This window comes from Channa argus, chromosome 11, assembly GCF_033026475.1.
Source record: "Channa argus isolate prfri chromosome 11, Channa argus male v1.0, whole genome shotgun sequence".
NCBI lineage: Eukaryota > Metazoa > Chordata > Actinopteri > Anabantiformes > Channidae > Channa > Channa argus.
The window spans coordinates 15000092-15023334 of NC_090207.1; the positions used below are offsets into that span (position 1 = coordinate 15000092).

At 40.9% G+C, this 23243-nt stretch overlaps 1 protein-coding gene across 4 annotated transcripts; it reads right to left on the minus strand.

The window, feature by feature from the left end:
* Positions 1 to 1618: 1618 nt before the first annotated feature.
* epg5 (ectopic P-granules autophagy protein 5 homolog (C. elegans)) lies at positions 1619 to 22971 on the minus strand. 4 transcript variants are annotated; one of them, XM_067519838.1, is made up of 46 exons: positions 22815 to 22971; positions 22283 to 22434; positions 21303 to 21938; positions 20643 to 20903; positions 20349 to 20547; positions 20082 to 20218; positions 19879 to 19986; positions 19727 to 19800; positions 19455 to 19563; positions 18676 to 18790; positions 18452 to 18602; positions 18179 to 18340; positions 17928 to 18085; positions 17627 to 17778; positions 17153 to 17293; positions 16881 to 17042; positions 16672 to 16794; positions 16289 to 16551; positions 16036 to 16176; positions 15795 to 15939; positions 15442 to 15639; positions 14994 to 15101; positions 14587 to 14709; positions 14225 to 14391; positions 13885 to 14121; positions 13646 to 13769; positions 13362 to 13506; positions 12689 to 12860; positions 12405 to 12567; positions 12173 to 12315; positions 11898 to 12054; positions 10982 to 11176; positions 10676 to 10889; positions 9789 to 9976; positions 9415 to 9622; positions 9221 to 9296; positions 8776 to 8873; positions 8525 to 8700; positions 7598 to 7822; positions 6863 to 7072; positions 6079 to 6223; positions 5711 to 5953; positions 3877 to 4090; positions 3489 to 3707; positions 3276 to 3390; positions 1619 to 3181 (listed from the first exon to the last, which is right to left on the minus strand). In XM_067519838.1, exons 2-46 carry the CDS (start codon positions 22334 to 22336, stop codon positions 2999 to 3001), a joined length of 7737 nt encoding a protein of 2578 aa, XP_067375939.1. In that variant the 5' UTR covers positions 22337 to 22434; positions 22815 to 22971; the 3' UTR covers positions 1619 to 2998. The 4 variants fall into 4 exon arrangements, with proteins under 4 accessions (XP_067375939.1, XP_067375940.1, XP_067375936.1 ...); XM_067519839.1 differs by having other exon boundaries at positions 14231 to 14391; positions 21303 to 21944; XM_067519835.1 differs by having other exon boundaries at positions 21303 to 21944.
* Positions 22972 to 23243: the final 272 nt, after the last annotated feature.

The window sequence follows — 23243 nt, forward strand, 5'->3', positions numbered from 1 at the left end:
CTATTCTCAGCCCAGAACAGATTGACCTACCCAGTTTAAAAAAAACACATATATTACACTTGTGGTGAAGGTCTGAGTCATTATTGATGACTTTTACTGTTAAGTGCACAGGAAGGTACACTCAGTGGGAAGAAATGATTTTGTTCTGCAGGGTCAAAATGTGTGTGTTTATGTGAGAAAGAAATAAACTCATTTAAGCTTGAGTCATCACTCCCCCTCGACTGGCGAGGAGGTGCAAGGAAAGTGGGTGTCTCCATGGAGGAGTCTGTCTGACACATGCAAATGCACACCAACCCTGACACGTGTGAACTGAAACATTCAAAACACTGCACGCATGTGGAGAAGCTGTTTTGTTGCATCAGTATTGAGAATTTTAGAGTGGAGAAACTCCAGAGTTAGTCCAGCCTGGTTTGCTTGTGTGTATGTGTGTGTGTGTATTTTAGAAGCAGGGAGGGACTTGGGGCCAGTGCAGCTGTCCAAGAAGAGCAACTGGTCAGCAGTGGAGTGTTATCATGCAGGGCCCTCTGCTCAACCTGTGACTGACACCGGAACTTGTCAGGATCGACTGCAATGCACTGACGGAAACATCCAGTTAAAATGAGATCTGAAATCTGCCTTTGTTTGTGCCATGCAAGCACATAGGTTATACAATCAATTATTCAGAATTTCAACTATTCCGAGTGTACTAGTCAGACTTTACACAGAATCTACATTTGCACAGAATCTATATTTGTTTTGTGTCTGCATTCTAACTGCTGATGCTGACTGCTGAGAGCCAAGCCACGTGTTATTCCAGCGCTGAGTGTGCACCTAAAGAGTCTAGGAACAACTATTCCTGACCTGATGCTGGGTTTCCATGGTAACACAAGGAATCTGCCAGACAGGGATGTGTCTGCCATGAAAACTCTGTCTCAGCAATGAATCCTCTGAGTGCTCGAACATATACAGTATGTACGTGTGTGTGAGAACATGAGATAAGTGAGGCTGATGTTTAATGGGAAAAATAAATTTGAACTACTTTAAGTGTACTTAAAACTCTGCTCCACCTGAGCGGAGAGCCTGGAGCACAGGAGGTCGATTAAATGGTGAGGGACAACAGGCGAGTGGTTTGCTGAACACAATAAAGAGGATTTTCAAGTGTGAAGCGGCAGCAATGAATGTCTGTAATGCATCTACCGTCCTCTCTCAGCCTTAGAACACGGTGTCCTCTCCGCCTCCTCTCTTGCTTCTACCCTTCATGTAACCACAGAGACCACCATTGCCTGAAGAGAGGTTTTCTCCCAGACAGATGCGGTGGTGTCAGATGAGGATGCTACATGTAGGTGTATGCACATGCACACAGCTCAAATTAAAGACCGCCTCCCGAACAATCTTCACAAAAGCTTGTTTGGTTGCAGACTTGTGCTGTGCCTTAGCACAGATGCAATGAACAAAAGAATGCAGATACCAATCAAATCCCTGACAGTATTTAACAGGTTTCTTACACAAGAAACATTTAATATCAGTCTGACCATCTGCACCATCTCCTCATCTGTTCAGGGGGTATTAGATCAGTCTTTCTGCTCTTGGAGGTTGCATATGCATTTGGTCCGAGATCACAGACTTAAATTCCTTAATATCAGTTATGAGACATTTTATTTACCTTTATTGTACTGTACAAAGTCTTGTCTCCTTTGTGTAGCCTGGCTCTGTAGTTCCCTTCTTACAGCAGCCCTACAGACCCATTCCTGATCACTGACCATAAGAATGAAATGTATTTCATATTAACAGTCACCACATAACACAGGCAATAAGGGGAGCTTCAGGCTGAAGAAGTGCAGCATGATTATTATTGAGATGGCACTGAGCAACAGAAGTGGTGAAAAGACAGGAGTTATTACAATGTGAAAACTGCCTTTGATGTGCAAAACATTGTGTAGATGTGATACATCTGAATAACAGTATTGTTAAATGACTGCACATACAGCCATATGTGTATGTACATAAATCCAGATATAAACTTGTTCCAGCAGCATTCGCCCTTGGTAATACCAATGGCATCAGTAATTTGGTTTACAGGCTACAAAACTACTTTATAAGGAGGCCATGTGTTGTGGCAAAAATATACTGTAAGTGGTACTTGTGTGTATCCTCTGGTGTGTTTCAGACTGTAGGTTTTGAACCTAATAGAGTTAGATGAAACAACCTTGTACTTGGTCAAAAATGTTTAAGTAGTGAGCAGATGAAAACATGTCTTTGGCAGAAACAAGGAAAGCACTTTTGGCTGTACATGACCAAAATACTGACAAATGTTCTGTTTTTATAATCAGGTAGCACCTGTACCTGTATGAGTAGAGTACCCAGGATCTTGACATTTCAGATTAGAGCTCATAGCTAGATGCTTGCATCAGGAGCTGTATCAGGCAGTGAAACCTGTCTACCAGCTCTCCTGGTATTTCCTCAACCACACTTTAAGTCCTGAAATTATAGACCCATTAGGTCTGTCAACACCCCCCAAAATGTCCTATGGACCCTTTAACTGTTTTTCTGTCAGATTCCACATATGGGTGTAAATATCAGACATAAAGACCAGTGGTGAATTCTGATTCATGAATTCTGCTTCAATAAATATGTGCAACATATTCTCAAATCAAGACTCAAAAACTATCAGGCGAGTCATATAAAAAGCAACAGGGCATTAACATGAGAAGAAATGCAAACATGCAGGAAAAGGTCAGAGATAAGTACATGAGAATGTTTTTGTATGCTTCTGTTTGGTTTCATTATCCAACCAGTCGAAAGGTTTTTTCACAAATGCACAGGGGGCCATCGTGAACAGTTTCTGTCATGCAAAGGCCTTACTGATGAGACATGTTGCTCTTCCTGATATCATAGCAAAACCAATTCAGTACCTGTGCCAGTACTTGGAAACTTTATGATCCAACTTCTGTCTGCACAGAACAGTCATTGTCACTGTGTAATGTCCTCTTAGTCCCCAATGTGTCAGGTTAAGTCAATGTTAACGAATAATGTTTAGGTATCTGAGATCAGGGTATAGGAGGTTGGCAAGCAAGGCAAGAAGTCGCGGTGCATCTTTGAGACAGTGTCCTGGGTAGCGAATGAACTGGACAGCTTTGTTCACAGAGTCCTCTAACTCTGTGTATTGCTTATTGCTGGGCATGGCCTCCAGCATCCCCAACATCTGCATCCATAAGAAAAAATGACAAACAGGTTATTTTTAAGAGATAATTGCAGACTAGAAAATAAAAACACTGTATTTGCAGTTTTTTTCATACTTGCTGTGCTTTCACTGAGAGCTGCAAGTCACTGGTGGGCTGGAGCCGAAGCTCTGTCTCTGATGGTACCTGGACTGAGAGAAACACTGCCAGACTGCGTACCACCACCCTGAACCTAATTGTACAGTAGACATACAATCGGTTTCACAACAAATTTAAATATTTTTATTAAATCTGGTGTTTTACTTGCTAATAAAAATAATGTAAGCCTACCTGTTAGAAACAGGGGACCTCTTCCCCAGGCCTATAGCACCTAGCAGTCCAAGGTTCAGCCTCTCCTCTCCCAGCTGAAGCAGCCTGGTTTGCAACTTTAGCAAATTTATGACAACCCCTGACACTTCTGTCTGGCCTGCCTGTGGCTGCAGCTGCTCCGCTGACAGATTCAGCGCTTTGTGCCACCAAAGAAAGAGCTTAGCTTCATCTTCTGGACCACTACACACAAGATACACCACAGTTTGTTTATTGGTTAGTACAGGTGAAACTCAACCTGCAACACATGTTATCAAAGCAAAGCAAAATCTGTATGTGTATAAAACTGATGGAAGACCAGCAGTAAATAGATAAGGGATACAAAAGAACAAGGGGGGGGGGGGGGTCAAACCTGGGGAAAACCAGATCTGTCCATGTGTTAATTAAAGCCAGTGTCCTCCTTTCATTGGCTGCTGTATATTCAGTGTTGAGACGCTGCAGGATGAAAGCATAGAGTGTCAGGAAGCTGCCTCCAGATTGGCTCTCAGAGAGAAAGTCATCCACTGTGAGCTCAGGCACCTGCAGTGCTACCAACACAGGACCCCAACCTACAGACTCTTCATCACCTGAACAGGGAGAAACAAGAATATTAACAATAAAAGGAGAAACATGAAACACCTTTTTAAGCATACCCAACTACACAAACAGCCATAATATTAATACCACCCGACAGTTTAATGTTGAGGACAAAGGTCAACACAGCCTTTGTGAGCAGCAAGCTGCACTGTGTGATTTAATAGCTGTTGATATTGGCCAGCATGACACACTTCCCAAATCTACCCCTGTCCCCAAAACATTAAAAATACCAGGTGATGTCAATGTTATGGCTGACTTGTACCTCTATACTAAAACCCCGTTTGTAAAATTCCCTTTTAAACATGTATTACTAAAACTAAATGTCTATCTGATGTGTGACAATAGTACGCAAATGTTGACATTACAGAATAGAGATATTTAGGACTGTTGTCTTACTGATACATTGAGCTAGTTGAAAGTCTCCACAAAAAAGCAGCTGTATTTCTTAATTACAGTGCCTGTAAAGGTATTTAACTCTTTGGAAGGTTTAAACTTGGAATTGTGGTGGATTTATTTAGGTTTCAACAGGTACTTAAGATGAAAACAGATCACCAAATGAACTAATAATAGAAAATATAAATATTCACCACTTTTAAATTAGCATGCCATTGGTTTTAGAAGTCAAACAATAAATGAAAAGGGGATCATCTGAGTCCAGTGAATGAGTTTACAGTTATTGCAGTAAGTAGACCTGTATCTACAACATCTGGTCACTAGTAAACCAGAATCCTGGCCAAACTACATAATGACACTTAAAGCAACTCTGAAAAGATTACCTAAAAGCAGAAATCTGGGAATGGAGACAAGAAAATGTCCAAGTCACTCAACATTGTTGTAGAACAGTTGAACCCACCATTTAAAAAACCCAAAAGAAAACAGCACAGGTATATCTGCCTAATGAAGGCCAATGACCAAGTAAATAGTAGACTAGTGAGGGAGGCCAACAAAAGACCTCTGCTTTCTGAAGTAGTTAAAAGGTTAAGCAACTGAGATTGGAGAGACTGTACATATAACACATACTGCTGTTGTATGTGTGGTGCAGTGGCAAAGACAAATAAAGACTACAAATGATGACAAACACACCATCCCTATTGTGAAACACCTGTCACCAATGTCGAAAGAAATCCTGATGCAGTCTGCAAGAGATCTGCGGAGAACTTGGGATTTTTTTCCAGGAAGACAAAGAAACTACACAAAAATGGCCTCAAAGCAACACTAATAAGGGTTTAGAAAGGCCAAGTTAGAGCCCAGACCTCAACATAACTGACTTTTTGTGGCCGGACTGCAAGGGCTGTTCACTCATTTTCCCTGTGCATCCTCACAGAGTTTGAATTATGGGTAAAAAAACTGCAGTGTCGAGATGTTCAGATGCAAAGCTGATGTATCCACACAGGCCTTTTCTGTCTTATATTGAATTAAGTAAGCTTAGTTTGTTGATCTGTTTTCACTTTGACATATAAAGACAACATTTAAGTTGATCAATGTCAAAATAGCCAAATTGAAATCAACCATTATTCAAAACATATCAAGTGAGAATTTCCAAACCGGGGAAATGATTTTTATAGGCACAAATAAAGTAATTTAAAAAAATTCAGATTTTTTTTCCTTACCATGGTTGAAGTACGCTGTGATGCATGCCTCCATGATGCGTGTCATGTGTCGCACAGATGCGAGACAGCGAGAGCAAGCCGTCAGAAGAGGCAGAATAGGAAGGCCCCTCCCCTTCCTTTCTAGCCAGGTATTGACATGAGCAGCGAGTGCCTCGGCCGTTGAGACACCCACTTCATTAAGCAAAACCAGAGTGTTACTAAAGAGACTGCAGAAGGCCATGTGTCTGTGCTCTAAACCGGTTTCTGCAGAGAAAATACATAAGAGTAGATAAATGACAGAGGTGATAAAAGAACCGATCACTTACAGAAAGGTGGGTGGAAATGGTGTGTGTAATGGTGTGTAAAAGATGACGGTAAAGATAACTCACCAGGTGGGCTGAACGTGACAATGCTGTCTAGAAGTGTCTCCAGCTCAGCCTCCAGGCTGCTGAGGCTAATGGTGCCTCCTTGCTCCAGAGTCACCAAAGACTGTGCACACCAGCAAACGTATGCCCCAGCCTTCAGCGTCTCCTCCTGACAAAGGGAATGTTAGGTTCGTTACGGTTAGTATTATATCAAACTACAGAACTGAATTAATATAATAAAAATTTTAATAATCATAAAAGACCGTCAAAGGTGAGTGTGGGTCCCCAAACTAAAAGCTCCTGCTTCTAAAATAATTAAATGTTAAAATAGTATTTAGACACTCACTAATACTGTTTACGCTCTATATTAACAGCAGCTATAAGGACTTAAGTGTTAGGTGTAAACTGTTTTAATATGGCAGAGGGAAACACGGCTGGCAAAGAAAGTTGAATTGTTTACGTCTAAATTTAACGTGGATATTCCAAGCCTCCCACATAATGTGCCTTTCTGAGGCAGTGGAGGTGCACTCGTCAATCCTATCCTCTAACATTAGTACTCCTTCATATAATAGAATTGCGCAATGACAGTTATATCCAGAACCTGCAGTGTACACATTTATTTCACTGTGATTCTACTCATGGTTTTCTAATACTAAATCATAAAAACATTAACTGGGATTATACACAAAGAGCTTGTATACGAGCTTTAAACTACCTTTAATTTCTGATGGCCATTATCCAATCTAGAAAAACCTTCGGATGTTTATCATGCTTTAATAAAGCTGTGATTCATCTTGTATTGTCTCACCTGGTGTGGAGCTTCATTAAGGCGGGGGTGGAGCCCAGCAGCACTACGCATCAATTTCAGCAGCAGCTGAGGTGCTGAATCAGCACTGAGCAACAAAGATGGAGGGTAATGGGTGCTAACATATCCCAGAATGCCCTGGTACGAAGACAAGTCCAGCTGATGCCAGCGCAGAGAGGTAGACTGGATCAAAAGACTCAACAAAGGAGAATCCTGCGGGTAGTGGAAGAATGAAATGAAGAATGAATATATAAAAGGCAATTATGCTGCCTTCAAGCCAGGCAGGAAGAGGAGAAAGGTAATATTTCCCAAAGATATAACTTGGACGCATTCACAGGGTACTCTACTATGTGTTTATTATTGAGGTCAAAGTGGGTAGCGGAGTCGTACTGGAGTTCATTATGAAAAGAGGTGGTTCTAATGTTTTGGCCACCCTGGTGGAATTATCACCTTTCTGACAGTTTCAACCTAAAAACTGAGAAATTATAACCTTGTAAGAGTAGAGGTTATGGCAGAGCCCCAGTTTAAGGTTGTTATCGTATACATATACCTATTTTGGTTTTGTACCGTTTTGGAATAGTTATGTCTCTTCTACTCCCCAAATGGGAGAGACCGTAATGGTCAGAACCTTCCAAGACAGACTAGGACTTACAAGAATACAAGTTATTTTTTTTTACAGTTTAAACTACATGACATGAATGCAGCATTAAAGGTCTGATTATATTGCTCTGAACTCACCGGCTGACTCAGGAGTTGTTCCTCCTTTGCCAGAAAAACTAGCATGTATAGAAGATAGGCCAACATTGTGAGAGACTCCTTCTGAGCCTCTGTGTCTGGCAGAGTTGGATATCTTGTATTTGTCGGAGGTGTTTGTAAGTGGTCACTTACAACACTGACCCAGTTCACTTCACATAACACCTCTCCCAAAAACAGGAAGCAACTCCTAGGACTTCCTCTTTCCACCTGGAAGAAGAGGAATGTGGGAAAATGATTTAATAACATAAAATTGAAAAACAAATCAAACCTCTTAGATCTCAACTTAGTGCACTCAGAAAATGCATTACCTCTGGTTACCCAGTATATGTACATTTCTGACCCAATTAATAATCCAGTTATCTTGAAAGTAATCACAGGTAACAGACTGTTCTTTCTAGAGTGGATAGTTGGCAAGGAGACGAATGGGATGGAAAAACTGTACTAACACAACCGAGAAATTATATATATATATATATATATATATATATATATATATATATATATATATACTTATATATAAGTACAAAAAAGGACAAAATGTATTTCACTTTTATTTGAGCAATAAACAGGTTAGTTTGTTTGTCCTTACAATAAATCTTGTTTCTTACTTCTGCACTTTTTTATATTTTTTATCGCTTGCTATTGATTGATTATAAACAACCATGAATTGCAGTCTTTGTCATCTGTCCTTGTTTAATTTACTTAATGTTTTTTGGCTGAGCAATTTCTGTATAGAAGCCACAACAGATCTATTTGAGTAGTGAGAGACAGGACCAGGATGTCAAGACTCTAATTTTGTTAGGTTCGACTAATAATAGCAGCTTGGGCCAAGGAGACAAGTCTCAAATTAACAAGATCCCTTGTTTCATATATGTCCTGAGAGGTTTGGAGGAGGATAAAGTGTCTCACATTGAAGAGCTGCTGCATGAGCTGAGTGTCAGGGTGCAGATGTCTCCAGGGCAGGCTGCGGAGATGTGCGTGGTACAGGTAGAGAAGGTACTCAGGTGTACGGGGCGAGGTGCAGCTTTCACAGTACTGCATCATACACAGCCACAGAGCCCCCCTCTGACCTGGGAGCAGACGATCTGCAATGCAAAGTGTTTTAAATACAGCACAGACTCATTCATGTGTGAACACAGGACTGCTGAGGACCCACCTACCTCTGAATTTGTGATGCAGTGTTTCAGTGACTTGAGCGTATAGTGCAACCATACATCCCGCTGTACTGGCATCAGTCTCCAGCCATGGGTAACACTTACTGAGACACAAAGCCACAGATATTGACATTTTCCTTATGTTCTCCTTTTTTCCTTATTGCATGCAGTGTCTTCTATGTGTTTTTTGTGTAAAGTACATTGTTCTTCCTAGATAAACAAATCTCCCTCTGTTGGTTGAGCTAAGTCATAGAAGTAATAACTACTACAACATCATAAGGATCTGATATTTACAAGCAAAGAAAGTGTTATATCTGTGGGAAAAAAATCCAACTTATGGACTATGCATGCTTTTTATCTGTTGCCCTCTCATGTCTATGATAACATCTGTTTCATAAGTGTCTTACTGGCAATAGCTCTTCTCCATATAAAACCAGTGAGCTACATTTACCTGCCATCATCAATATCCAGAGGAAAGATCCAAGGCTTAAATAACTTCACAATCTTACTGTGAAGGTCCTGCAGAGCTGTGAGAGTGCAAAAAACATTTCTCTTTATAATCACAGAAAACAACAAAAGGATATATGAAAAGCACTGTACACTGACACTGTAAAATATGACGTTTTACTGCCCATATTTAGTCACCTTTTATAACTTTGCCGCTGCTTACTGACTCTCTTGCACAGCTGCTGACCTGCCCATTGATTAGGCAACCAATCAGATGGTCCCAGAAGCACACAACCTCAGTAATGTAAGGAGTCCAGGCAGAGTAGAGGCCAAAGCTGCGGAGATCTGGGTTACTGACACGGCCCAGCAGAAAGTAATCACTCAGCCAATCAACTGTCTCATTAACCTGTAAGCAAACAATAAATATCCACAGCATAATTGAATTAATAATGCATGTTTAAGGATCACACAGTTTAATGAAACAGACACAGTGGCATCTTGCAAACAACTTCTTTCCCTGTTGCGTGATACGACAGATGTTTGAATCTAATATCAGAAACATCATTTGTTACCTGCTGAGGAGAGAGGCTGATGGGAGATCTGTAGGTAGAGGCATAGGGTCCAACGGCACGGGAGGGCACATCAGAAGTGCTTATGGCTTGTTCCGCTTTGTTCTTGGTACTGTGGGATGGAGGTGAGCAGCCCAGCACTCGCAGTGTAACCTTCCAGCACTCTGGACTAAGTAACTGGTTTGATGAGCCTGACAGGTTAAAGGAAAGGGTTCTTATTGCTGAAGAAGTTGTACATAAAACACTTAAATTCTATATTTTTGACATATAATACTAAATTAGCACTCGTATGATCGATTTAGCATTTGTGGCTTCATTTAAAATCATTTGTTGCATAAGGCTAATACAACAAGAAACAAAATCACTCAGTAGACACTTTCGAAGCTGATCTGATTCTGTAGATTGAAGTAATGATTCAGCTAACAGTAACAGTGTTTATTAATTCATTTAATCTTTTTTTGGTGGGAAGATGAGTAGGAGGCATTCTTTCAAAGGGATGAACGTGTTTTCTCTGAATCACTCGGATAAGGAACAAGAAGGCTCAAAGCTTTTCTTTGAAACTGCTCATGTATAACAACACAGACAAGAATAAAAACGGTGCTGTTAAATGCCAATTTTCTACAAGCTGGGTTTATTTGGTAAATGGTAGCTTATATAGTGCTTACACCAAGTCTAACCTTTCATTATTTGATGTTGTACTGGCAATTATAAAACGTAGACAGAAGAAATAGGTACAGTATTTTGTTAGTTGATTGATTATGTATTGATTGAAGTTGTTGCATTCTCAGTTAATAATAATCTGGAAAAAAAATCTCAGCAAATTTCAGTGGGTCAGTCTTTACACACACACACACACACACACACACAAACACACACACACACACACTTACTTGTCATAAGCAGACGCAGGCAGTCACTGTAGTGGTCAGGGAAATTGTGGCGCAAAAGCCAAGTCCAGTGTTTAGTGAAAAGGTGAAAAGGTGTGAGAAATTCAGGTTCGGGCTCACGGCCACAGACGCAGAGAGCTCCATGGATCAACTCCAGCAAACGGGTTCTCTCCGAAAACACAGGATGGTTTTCATTCAGCCACTGGGACAAATCAAACTATGGGTGGAGGGGAGATGTGGATACATTAAATAAGCTGCCATTGGTATTTGATGTGTTTCTTTAAGGTGTCACTTTGTATCAGAACTAACCTTAGTGAGCAACATGAAAATGACATCAGCACAGTCAATGCGTAGGAATGTCACAACATCTTTGTAGAGGACAACAAGCTGCTTGGGTGCTGCATTAGGAGTGAAGAACGGGGATATGAGAGGGCAAAGACGGCGCTGCTCTAGGATGGTCTTCAGAACCCGGCTGCACTCCTCTGCGTTGCCCTGGATAAACACCTAAGCGCAAAAAAATTAGCACAATAAAGTTGAAAGTGTTGATAATTGATGTGCACATCAAGTTTAACTGGAAATTGAAACTGGCTCTTACTAATTCTGTTTAGTCAGTCATGGCAGTGTCCTATTTATCCGCTTTCTATTTCTGCTCTGCATGAGGTAAGCTCTTAGCTTGCTTTTGTTGATGTGATCATCAACAGATAGTGAACAGATAGGGCTTCAAATTTAACATTTAGCTTAAATTTTCCTAGTCCTATTTTTGATTTCTCTTCTGTCTTACATATGTATTCCTATCTACGTTCCTTGCAACTGTAGATATAATGTATAGGAGAGGGGTTATTGAAGGTAATGGTGAAAAGGTTTGGGGAAAAGATAAAGAGAAATATCCTGCAGTTGTGGTTAAAGCCAGTTAAAGGGGTAGTATTATGCAGCAACTCGGGATATGTTCTAGTAAAACCTCACAAAAGTCAGAAAATAAGGTTGTAAAGTCTAAGCAGCCTTTATCTTTTTATGCTTTTTTTGGTCATTCTTTTAAAATGATATTAGTTCTTTAAGGAATATAACCAAAATACAGATGACGTCAGGTTTCTTTATAATCCAGGAGCCTTCAGCATAAAGCAACTTAACTTTGTTTAGTCTTCATAAACAAAGTGAAAAAATGTGTAATATAATATTTTTGTTCCATAAACAGCATGTCAGTTTCTTTGTGTGGGCATGTGCACACCTGTCCCAAAATCTCCACACATGAGGAGAGATACTGGCGAGTTGGGGGATGCCGCAGTGTGTCTTCACACACAAAGGAGACCACCTGGTAAAAGGCTGACACGCCAACATGATGCACAGCTGGTGATTTCTGTGCCTTGTAGATATTCACCAGAGCCCTAGGTGCATAACAGTTAATACATGAGTCGTAACATCTGTTTTAATTACAAAATCTATTATTTTTATGTGATGCAGGCCATTTTTTTCTTTTGTGCAGCACAATATTTATATACTGACGTAATAAAATTCTCAGTGTGGACAGCAGCCTGGGCCAAGCATTGAGGTGGAGGAGCCATAGCATCAGTTTGGAGCTTCTTGATGTCCCTGCGCAGTGATGTTATCTGGGTCTGCACTGCTTCCTGTCGCTGTACACGCTCACACTATGTGGGTACACAGAAACACATGAATGTATCAAAGTAACCATAAAATGTACAAAAATGTGTCTGGTATGCAGTTTTAGTATACATACTGTGACAGTGATGTTTGCAGGTCCCTGGCATGGCTGTCCTCCCTTCCCTTTACATTCTAGTGCCATGGTGACTTGCTCAGGTCGGTTTTTATACAGTTGAGGAAGACTCTCCAGCAGCTCCTGCTCCATCGCCACCTGCTGGGCCTCACGTGCCACTGCAATCCTGATACCAAAGATCATGGCTTTTTATGTAGTTTTTATAACTATGCATAAACAAAAGAGTCCATTCTCATGGTTATATATGTGCACTATGTGGCCCTGCCAGTTATATAATCTCCATATACCTGGCCTGGTCTTGCAGAATGCTTAGGTCTTGCTGCAGCAGTTCAGCAGCAGCTTTAGAATCAGTAAGACAAATGGAGGGGACATCAGTTACAGGAGCTTTCTGCTGCTGGAGCCCTGGAGCTTGATGGGGAACTGGATGCTTCTGTAGGTTGGAAAGTATACGCTCCCTTGCTGCAGAGAAGCAGAAAACAATATCAAACAGTTTAAAAACCGGACAAAAAGACACATATTTCATACAAATAGGTTGAACTGATAAGGGGCAAAATCCCTTTGCTACTTTTAAAATGTAATTAATGTGTCTATTCATAGTATCCCTCCATCCATCATCTTTAACTCCTTATAATGTTTTGGGTCCCATGGAGTTGGAGCGTATTGCAGGTGAGATGTACGGTACACCCTGGACAAGACGCAAACCTAACCCAGGGCCAATACAGAGAGCCATACACAGATAGAAAATGATTCACGTTCAAACTCACACCTACAAAAAATTAGGAACAATTAATTGACCTAACATACAAGTCATAAGTCATAGACTGTTGAAGGAAACCAGATTTCCTTAAGGAAGCCCATGCAAGCAAGGGGAGTACATGCAACCTTGAAACTGAGAGACCACATTTGATTAACTTTTTGCTGGAAATTGCTTGCTCGAAATTAAGAGTTTAAACTCTGTACCATTGTTGAGGCTGGTGTAGTCACTGAAGTTGGGGTTTTGGGCTTGCACGAAAGTCGGCTCATTCTGCACCTTCTCCCACAGAGACAAAACTTCCTTCTCATCATACCGCAAACGCTCCTGGTCCACATACTCCAGCCACAGCTCCTACAGCAAAATAAGAATGCACAATAAAATATAAGAGCAATAGGATATGGTGCACCAAATATTTGACAAATGCAATTACTCTTGTCTCATATGTAATTAATAAATTCGAACACACATAAAACCATTAAGGCAAACAAACCTCTTGCCTCTGCATGACCTGTGCCAGTCTGTGTGGTTCATATTCTGGAGGAAGAGAGGGAAGGTACACTTCTTGCTTCTGCAGAGTGTCGTCATCCATCCACACAGCAAATACACCAAACAACCTGCAAACAATCAGTTTGCTGATCTGAAAGATCTTTACATACTAATGGCTGCTCCTATGTGTTGAGCAATAATGGGGGATTATTTTAATTGCACAGATTATGACCTATGACCTACTTGACTAGTTCTGTGTGTAGCTGAGGAGAGGTGAGGTAAGGTGGATTAAGATTGTCAGGGTTTTCGTCACCCTGGGTGTCTGATGAAGGTGTGTGAGGTGGGGGGACTCTGAGGGCCTGACTGGCGGCATGGTGGAAGTCAGACACCTCTTGTATTCTCTGTCTCAGATCTTTAAGTAAGGCGGCCTGATATGAAGCCTGGAAAAACCTTCGTCCAATACATCCTGCTGCAGCCAACCTAATTGACAACAAACACAAGCAGGTATATAATTACTTCTTGCCAGATTGTGCTTATTTCCTGGCTTCTTTGACTATTAATAGTAATGTGAGGTGTACTATACCCGTACTCGGGCCCAGGCTGCCTGAGGTAGAGCTGTAGGAACTTCTGCCACACCAGTGGCAGGAGTGGATGGTCTGGGGGTGTAGCTAAGGCCTGACATGCCCAACGATAAACTTGCAGCCGCTGCAGAGAGGGAGCTACTGGCAACTTCAGTCTCTGCTGCGCCTTCTGGCTCAGACATAGGCACAGTGTTAACACCATCTATTGTACATACTGTACAGCACTTAGTATTGTGAACTAGCAGTATACCAGAATCCCAAACACTTGCACACTTACTATAATCAATATCAACCCCCTATCAACAATCCTAATGTTCCCATCTTAACTAACAAAACTTTCTGTGTTTTGTGTATTTCTGGTTACCTTTAAGGCTTGTTCTGGGGAGATGTTTGGCTCTGATAGGAGCTCAAGTTCAACACAGCGTCTCAGTTGAGAATCTTCCTCAAACACAGCCTCCATGTTAAGCACAAGCCAGGCAAACCAAACCTTATAAAACACACAAGCTGTTAGGAGAACTGGGAACTGCTATAAATACCTCCAAGATTTTGCAGATTTTTTTACGAGTTCTGCGGCCTAAAATGCCTGTATTCACAACAGCTTTTCAAATAAAATATTATGCATGTTACAATGTTTTTATGATGTTTTAAATTGAAAGTTCAACAGAATGTAGGGGGGTTGGTTGAATTAATTGTTGCAATAGCAACATAGCAAACTCCTGAAGGGACCGACAACATTCAATATTGTATTGTTGGTGCATTGGGGACCCATACCTCTGCACTGAGTGATTGGCCTTCAATAAAGGAGGGTGTGGCATTTCCAGCAATCCAGCCAACCAGAGAGGAGAGCAGACCTCGATCTCCATGGTAACCCAAGGCATTCTGCATGAGGTATAAAAAGGAAAGAAATTACAACTACTGCTGGAGTTCTATCTATATACTAGCTTCCTCAGGTTTTCCTGATGAAAACATTTCACTTGGCATGCAAATATATATTTGGCAGACCACACTTTATTAAATAGTGTGGTCTGCTTAAAATGACTTAAAACAATAAAAATAATTTTAAGTTGACTTATTCCCTCAGTACCAAGCTCTTGATGTTGCTCTAATGTGTGACCAGTTAAATTCAATTTCTTTTCTTTCTGTAGTGATAAAGAAGTGCTAAATTCAGACATAAGAGTCCCGACATTTAAGTAAACTTATAACAACACTGAGAGAATACCTTATGCTGCTGGTATAGGAGTTTCTGCACACACTCTTCCTGGTGTTGTGTGAATGCAGCACAGCAGATCTGATCCATAAGGAACAAGACTGTTTTGTCTCTGTACCAAAGATTCTGCTGAGACAGAATTCCCACCCAAAACTCCAGGACTGCTGCAGCTCCGACACGCCCAGACTGCGAACTTTCCACCACATGACTCTAAAAGATAAAACAAACATTTATACATGTCATCTTTGATTTGAAGAGGATGCATGAATTCAAACTTCTACTTCACTCATAAATACATTACACAAAAATGTACAGTTTAATTTGAAGATCAAAAATATATTTTTAAAAAACAAATTCTTTCAGACCTGAATGACACTATTCAGCAGTCGAACATTTTCTCCATAGGTGGTTCCTGTAAGAAGTGGTGCAACCCGATGAGTAACCTGCTGTGTCACACCTTGAGGACACACGCTGTCGTACTGCAAGAACAGCTGGATACAACTTACAAACCTGTCACGAACAGAAGGATGACGTGAGAGACAAGAATAAATTAGGAATGTTAGGGATGCAGCGGCTTTCTGTGTGGAAAGGATGTATCTTTCTTACTGAGAGTTGTTGAGCAGGTAGAAGCTGAGAGGGTAGGTGGGAGGTAGGATATTATCCAGCAGATGCACAGCAGCTCTCAGGTGGCGAGATTGAATCAGAGTTTTTAACAGGCCAACTCCATCAGTACAAAACTGTTCCAGACTAATCAAACACACACACACAAAAAAAAAAAAATCACAATATTAATTTTAATTCAAATTCTATGTATAAGTCAACCATAAGTATTAGGTATAGCCTATTTGTGAAAACAAACCTGTGTCCCACTGTTGTCATTGCAATGGTCAGGTAGCATCCAATAGGGATGCCAGATTTTACAGCCCTGAGAACAGAGTGCATGCTGGGACTGTGGGTAAGCTCTGGAGGTGGGTTGGATGCCAAAGCGGGGACTGACCACGCTCCTTTAGGGTTCTGGGCATTGCCATGGAGCTTAAGTCTTAGCAGTAGTTGCCAAGCCCACTGGCTAAATGATGCTTCAGGAGATACACCCAAACGAAGAACACTGGCGAGGTAAGAGACCTGAGGAAAGAAACAAGACACAGTCACCAAAGTCATAAAATTAATCTTTTTGTTGGATGCAGCCCAATGAAGCCCAAACGGCAACGTTAGATGTCTCAGATTAATAAGCAACAGTGTCACCTGTTTGATTCCCTCTGATATGAGGCCACTGTATGGTTTGTCAGTAAGGTACTTCTGATAGGCTTCAGCCACCAGCAGAGCCACTTCACTGTGTAGCAATGAAGACAGGGCCAAAGACCCATCCTGCAAGAGAAAAAGGTTTTAGTCTTCCTGACTACAGACAGAAAACTAAGCTGTCTAGACATAATTTTTATCGTATTTGCAACTACCTGTGTGTAACCCCAATTCAGACCCTCAAGAATAACACAGGCCAGTCGGTTTTCCACAGCAGACAGGGGATGCTGAAGCAACCAGGCTCCGATCACACATATTTCTTCTGGTTTCGGCTGCCACAGACTCAGAGGCAGTTCTTTACACAAGTACAGAGCCACCTAACACACAGAACAAACACAAACCACAACAATAAAGTTTGGGGCCTGCTAAAATATCATTGTATTTTGTTCTGAAAGCATGAAAGACAATACAGAATTGCAGTACCAACCATTCCTACAGTCTGTATGGTCTCTCTTAGTCTCTCCAGCATCCCAGAGATGACATAGGGATGGGCAGTTGCTATGGCAGCCAGCAACTCCCTTCCCACCTTGGAGTAAGTTTCTCTAGTAGACACACTCACATAAGACACCTGAGGGAAGAAAAACAGACTTTAAAGAAGAAGCTAGACACTATGTGTCTTCTAACCATAGGACTAGGTCTTTAAATACTCGCGTAGTTTATCCAGGCAATGTTTTTACTTTCTACATGCTACACTCGTCAGTAGACTAGGGTAAATTCAGTGGAATTACAGACAGTACCCCAATTAAATTATCATAACCCAGGTTTATGGATATAAACCTTTACAGTAAAACTTTTGGTTCAAGTTTAATTCATCTAGTCATATAAAGTCTATCAGAGTTATACAAAATGAGCTTTGTTTAACATCTCTTATTTTGTTTCATTCTATCTCTCCTTCTCATACCTGGTATATTAGCATAGTTATAGTAGTAATGAAGGCAGAGTCAGAGTGCTGGGTTGGTGTGGCCATGTGTGCAAGTGCAGTGAGGAGGGAGATGCCATCAGGGCTGTTCACCTCACATAGCCATTGCTCAAATCTCTTTTGGTGCTCTGGGTCTGGGACAGAAACAGAATTTGAATTCCATTCCAAAGTTTTAGGAGTTTTGTTTTTTAACAGCTTTTAATATGTGTAACTTTACCACAATTGTTGTGTTTTAGCTTTTAACACATAACAGTTTGTGAAGTGAAAGTGTGCAGACGAGTACCTCGGAGAGCCTGAATACAGGTGTGTGTGTCACTAGCAGTGCTGAGTGTTTCTATTTCTGCTGTCTCAGAACACTGCATAACATAAAGGACCCTCCACAACATAGAGCTGGACAAAGTCTTATATGGCATTTCAGACATAAACAACCAAATGCCAAGCCTGTGAGAGGGGATGACACAAAATACATTTTTGAATTACCTCATTAAGTAAATAATTTCCAGTTGGGGTTGGAACTTGCAGCCAATTTTTTACCTTTTGTTTCGGAGTACATGTAAAACAGCTCTGAGGAAGAGATGGTCAAATTCCAGCTGTAGTTTGTCCAAAGACAGAGAGTGCACATGAGTGCTGGATCCAGCAGCACCAGTCACACTTACATACTGGGCCCAGTGATCACTGACATAACACACTGTCATTCTAAGTGGTAAAGACAGTCAACACACAATAAAAATATTTAATCAAGTGCATTTTATTATAGTTTTGACTTAGTGGCATAATAGATTTTGCTTATATTAATCGTGCACTTACCGTATGATGTGTCCGATTCGTTTGACCAGCTGCCTATAACGTGCTCTGTTGTAGGTTTGTAGGCCAAGAGCGAGTATTTCAATAAGTGAGGAAGCAAAAGCAAACACACGCATCATCTTCTGACTGGAGCAGGCCTGGGGCTCATACACACCTGGAAACAGAGCAGTGTGTCACACAGTCAGCAACCCAAACTAACAGAGAGAAGAACAGACAGACTCCCTTACCCTCCCTGCTCATTCCCAGCATGTGTGAATAGAGCTGCTGAAATGGGAACTGGGTCAGCAAGGAGATCAAGTCCTCCTCACAGAGCAGCAACCAGCTGCTCTCTGGGTCTTCATCCTACACACAGACAAAAACAGATACATGTTAAATTACTTATTTACCAAAATATATTGTTTCTTAAAAATGTTAATGTTGTAAAAAAAATTACTATATATGACAACATCAGTAATGACAGAGGTTTGGGTTTAAGGGAGCAGACTGATTTTCAATTATCCATGTTCACTTAGCACCATTTTTTAACAGCTTTGCATGTCACTGAGCAGATGACAACAAAAACCAGGACCAAATTTTGTTCATCATCTACAAACGTCACTGACACATCTTGTTTTCTCAAGAGAACGTAAACTGGGTGTTATTTTAACCAAATTTCAATAACTACATTTAAACAATGATATACAATTATATTTTTTAAATGAACTTGAATAATTTTTACACCATCAACATGTATAAAATCAGATTTGTAATTTGCCTTTTATCTTTTATTTATTATTTTTATCTTATACTGACGCAACCGTCCCCAATTTCTACCAGGCTTGGACTGGCACTGCACAGTATTGGGCTGTTAGGGGGTCTGTGTCTTGCCCAGAGACACTTCGCAATATAGCTACAGCCGCCCCTAGTAGCATACTAGCATAATTACTTTTTGTTTTTGTTTTTTTTAGGGAATTTTTGTTTTTAAACAGTGAAAAAGAAAATTAAAGCATTGCCTCCTGACACTTACTTCCTCTCCACCTTCATCCACTAATGTCCAGTTGCCAGATTCAGGTGCAAAACCTGCTGAGCTTAGGCTCTCATATGGTTTCATATGGCCTAGAAACTCTGCACGGTGTCTGGGTGAAAAAATGCAGTCACTGGTTAACGATGTACGGCTATTAGACCTTGAAATGATGGTCCAGTCTCTCATGGAAAACCAAAGACATAAAATAAAGCTAGAGTGGACATTTTAAATTAGTGGTTAAGAATGAGCAACTGTTGAAGGGGCTCATTTATTACCTGGTAGGTGACATTAAGATGGCCAGAGCCTGCATAAAATGCTGCACGCCACTGGTGTTTCCTCCGACTTGAATCTGAAACAGAAATTGGCAAGAAATCTCAAGTTATCTCTATATACTACCACTGACAATACTAAATGAAGACCAACTAACCTGAACGAAGGGTGCAGCCCACTTTCCCACCCCGGCAGGACAACATAGAAGATGGCAGAGCAGGTACAGGTGCTCTCCTGATCCTCCAACAAGCAGCAAGACTGCCACCTGCAGAGAGCATGCCACAACAAATACAGTAAATACCTTGACCAATGGGACATGAATTCTGAAAAGAGGCACAGTAACCGTATGTTTGTGTATACCAGTCTTTCCAGCCAGTGATGGATGTCTGCCTGAAACTGTGTGTCATCAAGGACTCTGCGTGTGAAGCTAAACAGGACACTGATGGCCTCTTTTAATGGTTGGAGAGAACAAGGCTGTATTTGATTGCCAGAACAATCTGAAAACAAAATCAAATGAGAGAAAAAAAAGGAAACTAATTTATTTAATAATTTAGTAACTTATGCAATTGACTGTAGAATGTATGAGAAGCTCTTTACTGATACTTCAAATACAATTTTAATTCTCACCTTTTAGCAAATGATACAAGTATGATTCCACTTGTAGGCGTGACAGCAGAGCAGTGTATGCATATAGTGCCACCTTCTGATGCAGCAGCTCACTACGAGATTCAAACAGTCTCCTCAGTTCTGCCAACACACTCTGACTGAAATCTGCCTGCTGGAAGCGATGATACCCACACACCTTAGATTGGTCTGCACACACTCCCTGTAGGAACAGACATTTTATTAAAGAGTCACAACAGCAGGTGCTTAATATAGTTCTCTTTGCTATTCATTTTGGTCACTGATCCAAAACCTCACCTGAATCGTGAGCTGTTCATCTCTAAAACTCCAGAGACGATTCTGTGTGCTTTTGCAATCAGAGGACTGTGTGTGTAGCTGTGTGTGAGACTGGGTCAGCTGTCTGCGGCAGCGCCAGTAATTTTGCAGCAGTTCAGTTAGTTCATGGTTCTCCTGCCGGGCCAGAGCAGAAAAATGGGCTGCACAGACTTCAATGCCATCTAACCAAGCTTGCAAACCTCCACCTGGTTCCCAGACGCTCAGCTGCTCCAGTGAGAATGGCTGCACATGGCAAAACATAAGATGAGTGAGGTTATTTCACATGTGATGACCCATTTACAAATACACAAATATTTTTGACCAAATACGTACATACTAACTAAACCTTTCTCAGAAGGAGTCATTAATGGACCAGGATCAGGCTGGCAGAGGCAATTATTGTTCACTTAGGTAGAACTCAAGCTTATTATATTCTTAAGATACAGTTTTCACATTTTAATTCCTGACAGATTTAGAAGTCTGTTGTAAAGGTGAAGTTTTGTGCATATGCCCTAGAAAACAACTTAATTATGTACACTGGTGTTAAACTAATAAACACTACAATTTAAGCTATTCTTAAACTACTATTCAAAATACATAATTACTTGTGTTTAAAGTTCTTCTTTCTTTCTAGGCAATTACCTGAATTTCAGGAGCTGTTTTAGGCAATTGTGGGTAGAGTTTGCTCCTGGAAAGTTCAGCTAAAGACTCCAGAGGCTGCAAACTCAAAGGAGAAGATTCCTGCTCAGGAAGTGCCAGCACTGCAGGACCTTTTGCACCATTTTTTATGGTTTCCTCACTGAACTGTACCACAGGACCCTCCTCCAGTGTAGTGAGAGATGGGTACAGTGCAGGAGCATTTGGGATCTCGAATTGTGTTGGATGATTCCATTGTGTGACTTTACCCAACTCGGTGGTGTTTGGTGGAACTTTAAGCTCAGCTTCCTGAGCGGCCACTCTGCTATTGTTTGGTTCCTCTTTTTTTGACTCAGTCAAATGCCTCAAAACCTGTGATGTCTCTGTTGACATACTGAGAGATGAGTGTAAAACCTCAGTTAAGACTGGTATGGATAAGGCCTGTGATGAGTAGGTTGGTTGTTTTTCATTAGACAAATCGAATGGCTGTGCTGGGGTTTCAAGTGTTTCATGAGGGCCCTTTTGCTTTTCCTCTGGCTCCTGATATGGCAGACTGACGGGGATTTCAGTAAATCCAGATGTGGAGGGATCATCACAAACACCTGAGGGAGTTGTGGCTCTTTTTGTTTCCTCTGTCTGCTTCTGTTTCTGGCCCAAAGAAAAGAATTAACACAGTCAGAGATAAAACTTGGTTGGTTGAGAAAGTTAAGCTGTGAGAGAGGGCATGTTATTAAAAATCAAATAGTATGATGAAAGAGGCAAAAAATATTAGGATGTCTCAGTACAGTATGTAAGTAACTTACTGTCATTTGAAAACAATGTTTTACAGATTTTGCAGCTATGAGAAGAAGTGTTTGTAAGACTGTGGCTGATTGTAGAGCCACAACCTATTATAAAATTACTAGTAGTAGAAATAGATAAGCGCTGTAGGCTCAAAAGACAATAATAGAAGAAGGCAGAAATTACTGCGAAGTACTTAAAATCACCTGGGATCTGCCGCTGGTTTTTGCCTTGGTCTTCTTTGGCCTTACAGCCTCCATCTTTGTTGTCAGCTCACCTCAGCTCACATCACACTTAAAAATACAGCTGATCGAGGTTTCTGCTTGTGGACACAATCAGCTAAGTCCTCATTTGTGCACTAAATAGACACATACAGCAATAATTAGCTGGAAAAGCTAGCGAGGTCTGATAAGCAGCAATCCACTGGCTATGTCAGCATGGTAAACACTGATAATGGTTGTAAACAAAACACAAAACTGAGAAACGTCTCTAAGGCCCGAAAGGAAGACAACAACTAATAGACGTCTTACCATTAACACAGTATCCAGAGAATCATTTTTTTGGAAATCGAACCCTCTCTTTGCTGATAAACTCTAACGTTACTTAAAACAAATGAAGACGCTCCAACAAGGCTAACGAAGCTAGGCTAACAAATATGTAGCTGTTAGCTTGCTATGCTGTATTTCTGTTTAGTCACTTCCCAATCGCCAGCTCTAGGTTTTCCATAATTTTACTCACATTCTCAATGTAAAGGTTAAAGAGAACGAGATGAGTAACTTGGGACTGTTCCCCCGTCCGCTGGTCAGCTGTCATTTGTTTTGTTTGTTCCAGGAACTTCGCTATCACAATCTATGATCACATGGCTACTCCACCTCTCTACGGAAAGCCGGTGAAAACAAACTACGTAAAGCTTTTTTGTAGACTACAGTTCATATGGGATTTACAAGCTTTACTATTCACTTTTTTAATGCTTACCCATTTTTGTAATATCTTATAGATTACGTGAAGGCCATTATTAAGAACATTGTTATTATTGGGTTGACACATTGTGGAAAACCCTTTTTATTTAGCCGCAATGGCCCCAATACGTACTAGTGTTTTTTTCCTGTATTGTTACGTAACAAACACATTAACAAGAACAACAGACGTCTTTATTGTCATTGTATT